Below are 12778 nucleotides of genomic sequence, written 5' to 3'. Positions count from 1 at the left end.
ATAATTTTTGAAAAGGTTTTCTGGTAGAGTTCACATTTTTTGTTTGCCCCCGACACCTGCACAGTGAGGGCAATTCTGAAATCTGTTCATTTCCCCCCGTCAAAGGTACGGGATCAATACCCCTAAAATTTTTGATTGTCTGCAGCATTTTATATATATAAAAAAGGATAGAAGGAATCATTATTTCAAAACACAGTAATGACAAGGAGGGCCTCTCAGCCTTCTTGGAAACATGCAAATAAAGCAGATGGGGAAACAATCTAAAACCTGCGGTCAGGAAACAAAGTCCTGCCTGAAAACCAGTTAAAATGACCGCCCTTATATAGTCACAGATAAAGCTCTAGTCAGTGCAGGCACCCCCAAACTGCCGCCCTCCAGATGTTTTGGCCTACAGTTCCCATGATCCCTAGCTAACAGGACCAGTGGTCAGAGATGATGGGAATTGTAGGCCAAAACATCTGGAGGGCCGAAGTTTGGGAATGCCTGCTCTAGTGTGTCACTACCTTTCTGGGTGGGGTGATAGGGCCCCCCCACTCAAGAGTCAGCACTTCAGAGCGAATCCTCTCTCCCGCAGCTGGAAAAAGGGCCTGATACTCTCCCCAGCAAATGACCCCGAGTGGAAAGCAAAGATGAATTCGTCGGTCTCGGCGTCAAAGAAGCCCACCCAGCCTAATGGATAGTCCAGGGCCACCAGAATCTTCTTGGGCTCCTTTGTCAACATCAACGGTGTCGTTTTGGGGAAAGTTAGGGCCAAGACTTCGCGAGGCAGGAACGTGTCGCGAAACGGCTTCCTCAGAGCCCAGAAGCCCTCGTCAGGGCTGACGTTGAAGCTTCCTTTCCTCGCGACCGAGTCTCTCGCCACCCCCAGGGTCCAGCTGCCTTCTCCCAACACCTCCACCGTCCACCATTGCGTCCCCGAAATGAACCTCTCGCGGCCGAGCACACAGACCTCCCAGTCAAATCTGGCCGAATGTTGGGAAACGTTCTTCTTCCTCCATTCCCTCTCCTTCCACAACGGTTCCCATTGCACACTCTTCAGGTCCGGAGAGAGAATGAGATAGGGGTGTGCTGTGTTTTGATCCAGAACGACATTCACTGCAGGAAAGAGGGAAGACTGAGCAGCTTCAGGGAAGAAGGCGGTAGAGGTGCGTGCCTTGCATGTCGAAGGCACCAGGTTCAATTCTGGGCATCTCCAGGTAAGGCTGGGACAGACCTGTGCCTGAGAAGCCGGAAGGTCCCTACCAGTCAGAGTAGACCAGGATTCTCCAAATACGGATCTCCAGCTACAATTCCCACCACCCCTGCTAGCTAGAGTCTGAGATGATGGGAGTTGTAGTCCAAAAACAGCTGTAGACCTAAGTTCAGGAAACCCTGACTGTACTGAACTGGATCGGCCAATACAGTCATACCTTGGTTCATACCTTGGTTCTCGAACACCTTGTGATTCGGACGTTTTGGCTCCCGAACGCCGCAAAGCCAGAAGTGAGTGTTCCAGTTTGCAAATGTTTTTTGGGAAGCCGAACGTTTTCAGATTGAGTGCAGGAAGCTCCTGCAACCAATCGGAAGCCGCGCCGTGGTTTCCGAACGTTTTCGGAAGTCAAACGGACTTCCGGAACAGAATCCGTTCAAGCACCAAGGTACCACTTTTGTTGGAGTCAGTACAACACAGCTTCCCATGCAAAGGATAATATTCAGCTGTTGCAGAATCACCCCCCAACCCCTTCCCCAAAACCTCAGCTGAATGTAGGCAGGAGGCACAGCAAACAGCCACAGGTTCCTCAACCAATTTTGTGAGTTTGTGGCCGGAGTGCCATTTCATCTCCCACTCATAGAATCATAGAATCATAGAGTTGGAAGAGACCACAAGGGCCATCCAGTCCAACCCCCTGCCAAGCAGGAAACACCATCAAAGCATTCCTGACAGATGGCTGTCAAGCCTCTGCTTAAAGACCTCCAAAGAAGGAGACTCCACCACACTCCTTGGCAGCAAATTCCACTGCCGAACAGCTCTTACTGTCAGGAAGTTCTTCCTAATGTTTAGGTGGAATCTTCTTTCTTGTAGTTTGAATCCATTGCTCCATGTCCGCTTCTCTGGAGCAGCAGAAAACAACCTTTCTCCCTCCTCTATATGACATCCTTTTATATATTTGAACATGGTTATCATATCACCCCTTAACCTTCTCTTCTCCAGGCTAAACATACCCAGCTCCCTAAGCCGTTCCTCATAAGGCATCGTTTCCAGGCCTTTGACCATTTTGGTTGCCCTCTTCTGGACACGTTCCAGCTTATCAGTATCCTTCTTGAACTGTGGTGCCCAGAACTGGACACAGTACTCCAGGTGAGGTCTGACCAGAGCAGAATACAGTGGTACTATTACTTCCCTTGATCTAGATGCTATACTCCTATTGATGCAGCCCAGAATTGCATTGGCTTTTTTAGCTGCTGCATCACACTGCTGACTCATGTCAAGTTTGTGGTCTACCAAGACTCCTAGATCCTTTTCACATGTACTGCTCTCAAGCCAGGTGTCTCCCATCCTGTATTTGTGCCTTTCATTTTTTTTGCCCAAGTGTAGTACTTTACATTTCTCCTTGTTAAAATTCATCTTGTTTGCTTTGGCCCAGTTGTCTAATCTGTTAAGGTCATTCTGAAGTGTGATCCTGTCCTCAGGGCATTGCACCTCATCCTATGCTGTTCCATCTCCCGTACGCCCTCATTGCAAAAGTAGCCCCCCTGGGTTATGCAGAGGGGGCTCTCTTGGACCCCAATGCCTAAGGACCACCTCCTGCTAAAATGTCCCCTCTCTCTCTGTCTCCCCTGGGAGGTTACCTGTGTTCACAGCTTGCTCCAAGTTGCTTGCATCCATAGCTCGCTCCAGGGAATCTGCGGAGGAGGGGGAAATTGCTCAAACCCTCAAACATAAAGCAAATGGCCATGTGCAAGGAAGGAACTTCTGCAGAGAGTCTGAGGTACGTTTCCGAGCACAATTCAAAGTGTTGGTGCTGACCTTTAAAGCCCTAAATGGCCTCGGTCCAGTATACCTGAAGGAGCGTCTCCATCTCCATCATTCTGCCCGGACACTGAGGTCCAGCACCGAGGGCCTTCTGGCGGTTCCCTCGTTGCGAGAAGCCAAGTTGCAGGGAACTAGGCAGAGGGCCTTCTCGGTGGTGGCGCCTACCCTGTGGAACGCCCTCCCAACAGATGTCAAAAAGGAAAACAACTACCAGACTTTTAGAAGACATCTGAAGGCAGCCCTGTTCAGGGAGGCTTTTAATGTTTAATAGATTATTGTGTTTTATTCTGGGGAGACCCAGCCAGATGGGCGGGGTATAAATAATAAATTATTATTATTATTATTATTATTATTATTATTATTATTATTATTATGGAACCTGCTTCTGCCTTACTTCACCTGGCCTAGAGTGGGGCCTGACAGACTACAAAAGGACTGCTATCGCCCAGCAGAGAGTACTGCTTACATTCTTTTAAACTGCTCTGTAATTGCATTTTTTAAAATTATTTTAACTCTGTGTGTGTGGTTATCCAGCCCCTTTTGTATATATTTTATGTATTTTGTGTTTTTATATTGTAATTTTATCTTGTGAACCGCCCTGCGGTATATCAGTTTTATTTCAATGGTGATTTTCATGAACAACAACAACAACAACAACAACAAAAATCAGCTCTCTCAAGGCACAGAAAACCTTACGGAGTCAGCATTTAAATTGAGATCATGCTGTTTGGAGTAACATTTTATTCTTGAAGCCTGTACAACATGTCTATCGGGAATAGCAAGTCCAACAACATACGGAGGTGAAAGTGAGGGGAGGATTCCCAAAGCAGGAAGAGGAGGCACTTTCCATTTGTGCTGGTGCACTCTGAGACTTTTTGCTAATTGGGGCAGAGACAGAGCAATGGTGGTGCTGTATCTGCCCATTTATACCCATGAAGCCTTTTCGGTCAACCATGCCCACCTGCCCTACTGAGCATGCCACAAAGGGTCGCCTGGCATCCTTAGGTGATAGGTGGGCATGGGGTCACATACCCTTGATCGGTCCTACTTGGCTCACAGGGGAGTGGAGAAACGACAATCTGCTCCAACAGTTGCATCCAGTTCCTGCCCCCAGTTTAGATTATCACCCTGTGGCCATCAAAGGCACCCACCTTCCAAAATACTACCGACGGGACCTGTTATTTATTCAGTGGGCTGCGTTTGCCTGAGCCTGAGTCTGGATTATGGATTCTGAGCCCCCGTGTTCTGATTCGATACATGGTATCCAATCACAGGACATTTCAGGATTTGGGCCTCTGCCATTGGCCCTTAAACTCTGAGTCATGATTCACAGCTTGGAAGTTGGGACACAGCCAATCGCGTTAGGAGTGGGAGTGGTCCAGGCCTTCAGAAATGTATATAAGCAGTTGCTTTGCCGCTGTTGTCGAGTTCTGTTAGTTCAATAAAGGTTCTTGATGTTATCATTGTGTCTTGCCTCGTGGGAACCCACCTACTCTTCAGGACCTTCACAGGACCTGCAGCTATCATGACTTGTAGCCACCAAGAGCCTTTTGTAAACTCATCTAAGACAGCAGCCTTACAACTTGTGGCGGCAAATTCTGTAGCTGGAATATAGATTGTGTGAAGGAGAAACAGAAGCAGGCAATGCCTCTTTTTTGAACACCTACTGAGGGACCTTGCAGGGGAATGGATTCCCAACCCCCTTTTTAAACGACATTCGTTGCAGAGGAGTGTGAAATTGGAGCTTTCTGAGAACACTTGTAGCCATTTCCCTTCCTTCAAATGTCAACTGTGTTGGAATATTCTGGAAAGAACTTGAGAATTGGTCTTGAACAGGTTGCTGGGCAATAGAAAAATCTACCCAGCAACAGGTGCCTTTATTAAAGGCGTGTGATCAACAAGGGTCAGTGTGCAAATGAGCATGAGTCTCTGGCCAGATGGGTGGAAGAGGAAAGAATTGTGTTATTTTATTTGTATTCAACCAGTGTAACTTTTTGTAAATAATAAAGATACTCAATTAAAAGGAGACTCTGCTGCAAGTCTATTAGAAGAAGAAAACCCAAGAGTAAACGCTGCGTACACATCAACAAATTGTACCTTTGTAATCCTCCATGGCCTCCTTTAAAGCAATGCTTTTCTGAACGGCGATTCTGGAATGGGGTTCCAAACAGGAATGAAGGTCCACCACAGGCTCTACTAAATTCTCTTCACACCTGGAAGGAAGTACAAAATGATAAATTAATGACATTCTCCCGTGAACTTGTATCATTAAAGGACAAGACAGGCTTTTAACTCAAGAACCACTCTTGAACAAGTGCCTGGGCCTGGCGTTTTAAAGCTTGAGACCTCTTGTACGTTTTAAAATTTATTTGTAGTAAAAATAAAAAAGGCAGACCACTTAATCATAAAAGGGAAAAAAAAACCTCCAAGTGGGTCACATAAAACAATGTAAAATAGTAATTAAAAAAGAGCTTCTCTCCTAAAGTAGGGAGAGACCTCCTGGATCAGGCCAAAATTGTATCCTTTTGTCGTTGACAAAATATCCACCATGAAACCCCCAAAGCAGGTAGACAGCTCTCAGATTGCAGAGGAAATAAGAAAGTCACAATCTTCCATATTATCCCTACGAAGAAAACTGCTTGCAGCAGTTGATTGTATCTAAGGAATATTAGAACCATATTTTGCAGAGATCCATTTATGCTTGTTTTTTTTTAAAATGAAAACAAATGTGTGAGGGGGCGAGGACCTCCCCCCCCCCGGAAAAATAGCAGGGCAGCACCAACTCAAAATTAAAAGAGACAAACAACAGTGTGAACCACACACAGTGAAGGAAAACGGTGTCATTTGTTTGCAGGAACACCCCCAGTGTGACCGAAACTCGTCCATGCAAAGAGCAAAGGACACAAAAAGGGGAGCTACATACCTACTGATTGCATGGCTAACGTCCTGAAAGAAAGAGAGAAATAAATCTCAGCTACACAGACAAAGATTGCCAGAAGAAATATCAACAACCTCAGATATGCAGATGACACAACCTTGATGGCAGAAAGTGAGGAGGAATTAAAGAACCTTTTAATGAGGGTGAAAGAGGAGAGCGCAAAATATGGTCTGAAGTTCAACATCAAAAAAAACTAAGATCATGGCCTCTGGTCCCGTCACCTCCTGGCAAATAGAAGGGGAAGAAATGGAGGCAGTGAGAGATTTTACTTTCTTGGGCTCCTTGATCACTGCAGATGGTGACAGCAGTCACGAAATTAAAAGACGCCTGCTTCTTGGGAGAAAAGCCATGACAAACCTAGACAGCATCTTAAAAAGCAGAGACATCACCTTGCCTACAAAGGTCCGTATAGTTAAAGCTATGGTTTTCCCAGTAGTGATGTATGGAAGTGAGAGCTGGACCATTGAGAAGGCTGATCGCCGAAGAATTGATGCTTTTGAATTATGGCGTTGGAGGAGACTCTTGAGAGTCCCATGGACTGCAAGAAGATCAAACCTATCAATTCTTAAGGAAATCAGCCCTGAGTGCTCCCTGGAAGGACAGATCCTGAAGCTGAGGCTCCAATACTTTGGCCACCTCATGAGAAGAGAAGACTCCCTGGAAAAGACCCTGATGTTGGGAAAGATTGAGGGCACTAGGAGAAGGGGACGACAGAGGACGAGATGGCTGGACAGTGTTCTCGAAGCTACCAACATGAGTCTGACCAAACTGCAGGAGGCAGTAGAAGACAGGAGTGCCTGGCGTGCTCTGGTCCATGGGGTCACGAAGAGTCGGACACGACTAAACAACAACAACAAAACACATACAGGTCTTCCTCTTGTCCTAGTGGCGATTTCTTTGTCTGTGGAAAGCAAATGGCCGTTCCTAGGATCATGCCTCCTTCATTCCAAGGGACCGGAAATGTGCATATGTGATTCCAAGTCTCACCTGCAAGAATTCACTTGGGGGCTGCTGGCACTTCCCTCCCATCTCCGTGATTAGCACATTGAGCCGGGAAATCTCCTTGGAGACTCTGGCGAGGTTTTCTTCCTGCTTCCTCTCCAGCTCTTTGGTCAGGTCTTCCAACTGGTCTAGCCAGAGGTGCTGTTTCTGAACGAGGAACTCGTGCATTTTCTCAAAGGCGGACGTGATATTCTGCTTCTCTGTTTCTAACTGCTCCTGGGAGTGGGAGAGAAGACATTAAAAAAATTAATAATAATAAGGGAGAAGAGCAGGGCCAGATTTAGGTTTGATGAGGCCCTAAGCTACTGAAGGTAATGGGGCCCTTTATATGTCCAGCTGTCCTTTGTCAACAACAAATTGCCACTGTTTTTGTGTGTTGAATATAATGCTATATGGTAATTTATGGACCTCATAGGTGTCTCTCCTTCATGGATCACTGCCTTGTCGTGGCAAAGGGGCTTGAATAACTCAGAGAAGCTATGAGCTATGCCGTGCAGGGCCACCCAAGATGGACAGGTCATAGTGGAGAGTTTTGACTAAACGTGATCCACCTGGAGCAGGAACTGGCAAGCCACTCCAGTATCCCTGCCAAGAAAACTCCATGGACAAAGACAACAGGCGTGCTCTGGTCCATGGGGTTACAAAGAATCAGACACGACTAAACGATTGAACAACAACAACATCATAGGTGTCTAAAGCCATTTCACATAACAAAATACAGTGGTACCTCACAAGACGAATGCCTCGTGCAATGAAAAACTCGCAAGACGAAAGCGTTTTGCGATGTTGTTGGTGACTCGCAAGACGAAGCTTTCTATGGCTGCACTTCGCAAGACAATTTTTTTGGGCAGTTTTTGTTTTGTTTTTGTTTTCCTTTATTTTGGGGGGGGCCCCCCAAGGGAGTGGGGCCCTAAGCTACAGCTTCTTCAGCTTATAGAGTGGTGCCTCGCTAGACGAATTTAATTCATTCCACGGGTCTTTTCTTATAACGAAAAATTCGTCTAGCGAATCCCATAGGAATGCATTTATTTATTTATTTATTTATTTATTTGCCCATAGGAACACATTAATTGAATTTCAATGCATTCCTATGGGAAACCGCGATTCGCTAGATGAATTTTTCATAAAACGAATTCGTCTAGCGAGGCAACCTCCTCTCAAAAAATCCTTTCGTTAAGCGGAAATTTCGTTAAGCAGGGAATTCGTTAAGCAAGGCACCACTGTACGTAAATCCAGCACTGGAAGAGGTGGGTCAGGTTGGGGAACCTTGGGCCCTTCAGATATTGCTGAACAACAAATCCCACCATCCCTGGTCTTTGGTTGTCTTTGTTGGGGCTGATGGGAAGAGAAGCTCCCAAGGGACAGCTGGGAGAGTTTACCTCTTTCGTAGTGAGATAAGAGTTAAGATCTACAGTCATACCTCATGATACATCCGCTTCATGCTGAGTCTTTTCAGGTTACGGATGCGCCAAACCTGGAAGTCCAGAACGGGTTACTTCCGGGTTCAGTGTGTCTGTAACCTGTGTGCACATGCACAGAAGTGCTAAATCACATTTTGCGCATGTGCAGAAGCATCACATTGCATCACACGCATGCGCAGATGCGGCGATTCATGTTGCGGCCTTTTCATGTTGTGAATGGGCGGCCAGAAGGGATCCTGTTCGCAACATTAGGTACCACTGTACCTGTGAGAGAGACATGGGAGTAGCCAGGATTTTTTGGGGGGTGGGCAGGCTTTCGTTAGGGGGACAGAATTTCAGATTTGTATTTATTTTTACTGCCACTCCCCCTTGGCTATGCCCATGGAGAGAGGATTTGTATTCTTGTTTTTCTGTTTTTATTTTTGTTTAGACTAGTTTATTCTGAAAATCTTAATAATTAATTTATTTATTTTTAAAACCATCTCGAGGGCACCAAGCTGGGGAGGTCAGAATTATAAAAAACCGACACGACTGGTTGCTTAGAACTTGCGGGTACAGAAAAGGAGGCACCTTGCCTCAATATCGTACCCACAATTTCTCTGGCAAGAGATTGTCTGCATGAAATTTGCTGGAGAGGCAAACCCCTCCCCCTCTCAGCCCTGCAGGTTGACCTTGACGGGTGACCTTATCAGTCACTTGGCCATGATGTCATATGATGGATAGGTGGGTGGCCCCTGCCCAATCTGTAAATACCGGCCCACAGATTCCCCACCGCAATGACATACACCTACCAGACATTTCTGCCTTTTCTCCTCTTTAGCTAATTTCCGGTCCAGAAGCCCTTTCCTCTCTTGCTTCAAAGACTTCACACGGACACCAATTCTCTCCTGAAGAGAACAGAAAAGTCATTTAGCTCTGTCAGGGGTTCAGCCCACCTGATGTTAACCAGTCATTTCCTTAGAAAACAAAGCCCGATTCAAGGCAACAGATTCTCCCCCTGCCCTGCCTGCCTCCCCTTAAGCACCTATTTTAAACTCAGATGTTTAAGCTAGGTGCTAAAGGACTCCTGAAACCAAGTTTACAGTTGCCAAAACGGAATGCCTAGTTGCCATTTTGGGGTAAGACGGCTCTAAAGTCTTATTTTTCAAATGATGGACAGACTGCCATTGATTCTCAGTTAAACATCTGGCTAGTTCAGATGACAACCTTCAGCTAGGTTAAGAGCTTTGAGAACTTAAAGAAAAGTCACTTAAAAAAAGAAGAAGGTAAAGGACCCCTGGACGGTTAAGTCCAGTCAAAGATGACTATGGGGTTTCGGCGCTCTTCTCGCTTTCAGGCCGAGGGAGCCGGCGTTTGTCCACAGACAACTTTCCATGTCATGTGGCCAGCAAGACTAAACTGCTTCTGGCGCAACAGAACACCGTGACAGAAACCAGAGCGCACGGAAATGCCATTTAACTTCCCGCTCTACCTATTTATCTACTTGCACTGGTGTGCTTTCAAACTGCTAGGTTGGCAGGAGCTGGGACCGAGCAACGGGAGCTCACCCTGTCGTAGAAATTCAAACCACCGACCTTCCGATTGGCAAGCCCAAGAGGCTCAGGGGTTTATACCACAGTGCCACCCACGTCCCTTTTAAAAGTCACTTGATCCAGGGACAGTTCACATACAGTATATATCAGCCTATTTCTGCCTCTTTTCCTTAACGGTGACTGTTCTTGCTCAGGATCCACAGGAGAAGCATTTGGGTTCCAGATATTCATTCCGATTGTGCAGATAAAATATAATGGATAGAATTCTACAGGGTGGGGGTATTAGTGTGTGAAAACAGTCCAGATCCAAGGATCTCCAGATGGTGGAGATGTCAGACGCCATCCTGGCACCCAGGCATCTTCCCTTGGCTGCAAGTGGCTGGTAGCCAGGTGCAAAATGCGCCCGGCGCCTGGCTAATTTCAAACGCTGCTCCTCACCCACCTGCTACGGCAATTTCCTACCTTATACTGGTGAGCAGCCTCTTCAGCGGGAAACACGCTGTGGCCTCTGTGCAAGTTGGACCTGGTGCACACCATGCAGATGGGGACTTGGTCATCCATGCAGAAGAGTTTCAGGGGTTCCCTGTGCCCCTTGCATACCCCACCCTTTCCCTCGGCTTCTCTTCCCTCCTGAACTTTCTTGACAAGCACGGTAAGGTTTGCCAGTTGCCGGTTTGGGCTGAAGTTATTTGGCTCAAGCTTTTCTCTGCACTGCGGGCAGGAAGGGTCTGCGTTGGACTCTCCCAAATGTCGGGTGATACAGGCTTGGCAGAAGTTGTGCCCGCAGTCTACAGTCACTGGGTCTTTGAAATACTCCATGCAGATGGGACAGGTTGCTTCATCGTAGAACGACGTGGTGGTGGGACCCCTGCTTGCCATGGCTGCCTCCCTTTGAAGCAAAAGGACAGGCTTAGTTAGCGAGAGCTCTGTGGATCAGGCCAAAGGCCCATCGAAGGCCTGCAAGGTTTTCTCACAGTGACCAACCAAAAGCCTGCGAGCAGGATGTGAAGGCAACATCCCTCTCCCCCTGCTATTCAGTGGAGCATTTTCACTGATATGGTCATCATTGATAGCTCTCTCCACCATGAATTTGTCCAACCCAATGAAGGCAGTGCTTTGTTTATTTAATCACTAAATCTTTACCCAATGCTATTTTTCTAGAATTAAGACTGCCGGAAGAAATATCAACAACCTCAGATATGCAGATGACCCAACCTTGATGGCAGAAAGTGAGGAGGAATTAAAGAACCTTTTAATGAGGGTGAAAGAGGAGAGCGCAAAATATGGTCTGAAGCTCAACATCAAAAATACCAAGATCATGGCCCCTGCTCCCATCACCTCCTGGCAAATAGAAGGGGAAGAAATGGAGGCAGTGAGAGATTTTACTTTCTTGGGCTCCTTGATCACTGCAGATGGTGACAGCAGTCACGAAATTAACACAAGACGCCTGCTTCTTGGGAGAAAAGCAATGACAAACCTAGACAGCATCTTAAAAAGCAGAGACATCACCTTGCCAACAAAGGTCCGTATAGTTAAAGCTATGGTTTTCCCAGGAGTGATGTATGGAAGTGAGAGCTGGACCATAGAGAAGGCTGATCGCCGAAGAATTGATGCTTTTGAATTATGGTGCTGGAGGAGACTCTTGAGAGTCCCATGGACTGCAGGAAGATCAAACCTATCCATTCGGAAGGAAATCAGCCCTGAGTGCTCACTGGAAGGACAGATCGTGAAGCTGAGGCTCCAGTACTCTGGCCACCTCATGCGAAGAGAAAACTCCCTGGAAAAGACCCTGATGTTGGGAAAGATGGAGGGCACTAGGAGAAGGGGACGACAGAGGACGAGATGGTTGGACAGTGTTCTCGAAGCTACCAACATGAGTTTGACCAAACTGTGGGTGGCCGTGGAAGATAGGAGTGCCTGGCGTGCTCTGGTCCATGGGATCAAGAAGAGTTGGACATGACTAAACAACAACATTTTTCTAGAAAAAAATGAACGCCTCCCTTGTTCTCTTTAAATGGCAATGGCACCCACCTGAGAGGTGCCGGAACTAACTTCCGGCTAACAAACAAGCGCTGTCTTTATTGCATCTTTCCGCCACAGCAGTTGAATGCACCACTATACCGCACTGCCTCCCCCTGCCTAGAACTGTGGGAGATAGGGTCAGGGAGACCCACTGAGACCCCCAGGGTCCATATGACTGCTTTCGCACACCTCTTTTTTTCTTTTAATGTATTAGTGGTCTTAGAAATTCCTTTAAGGGTTCCCCCCCCCCTTGTTCTTTTACATTCATTCCTCTGCTGCTCTGATTATTTTATATGGGGTAATCCGTCCCTTCCTTTACCATCACCCAAACCACCAGCCATCCCGGTACAGACACAACTCTTGCTCCTTAAGATAGACTGGGGGAAAATGAAGAGGAATCTGCAGAGCTTGGCTGTGTGCACTGAGAAAAAACTAAATTTTCCATTGCTGCTTAATTCTACCAATCAAGCTGTTTCTTTAAAAAAGGTTTCCTCCCCCACATCCTGCTTTTTGTCCTTTTGTTGTGCTAGACCAGGGGTGCTCAAACTTTTTTCAAAGAGGGCCAGATTTGATGAAGTGAACATGCAGGAGGGCTGACCAAAGGTTTTGAGATTTTTTTAGAACCCAGAGAAGGAACTGCCTGTGGGGACCCGATTAAACTGATCAGAGGGCCAGATTAGGCCCCCAAAACAGACTTTGGACATGCCTGTGCTAGACAAAGCTGAAAGCAAAAGAGGGCTCCTGTTTCCACCTTTTCTTTTTAGTGTGTTTTTCTTTCTATGAGGAGGAAGAGCAGTACTTGCAATTTTGGAAGAGAAATCTCAGAGTCATTATTACTCTGCACATGCTC

The 12778-nt window shown here is 46.7% G+C and overlaps 1 protein-coding gene across 1 annotated transcript; it reads right to left on the bottom strand.

Annotated features, from left to right (window-relative positions):
• Positions 1–410: 410 nt before the first annotated feature.
• On the bottom strand, positions 411–10785 carry LOC118080109 (zinc finger protein RFP-like). The gene is made up of 7 exons (XM_035105039.3): positions 10369–10785; positions 9166–9261; positions 6939–7169; positions 5937–5959; positions 5111–5226; positions 2830–2883; positions 411–1095 (listed from the first exon to the last, which is right to left on the bottom strand). The coding sequence occupies exons 1-7, from the start codon at positions 10783–10785 to the stop codon at positions 542–544; spliced, it is 1491 nt and encodes a 496-aa protein (XP_034960930.3). The 3' UTR covers positions 411–541.
• Between the last annotated feature and the right edge of the window lie 1993 nt (positions 10786–12778).

This window comes from Zootoca vivipara, chromosome 2 (genome assembly GCF_965207765.1).
Source record: "Zootoca vivipara chromosome 2, rZooViv2.hap1.1, whole genome shotgun sequence".
In the NCBI taxonomy this organism is placed as follows: domain Eukaryota; kingdom Metazoa; phylum Chordata; class Lepidosauria; order Squamata; family Lacertidae; genus Zootoca; species Zootoca vivipara.
The sequence above is the reverse complement of the archived record's forward strand: the minus strand, read 5'-3'. Positions and strand labels throughout refer to the sequence as shown.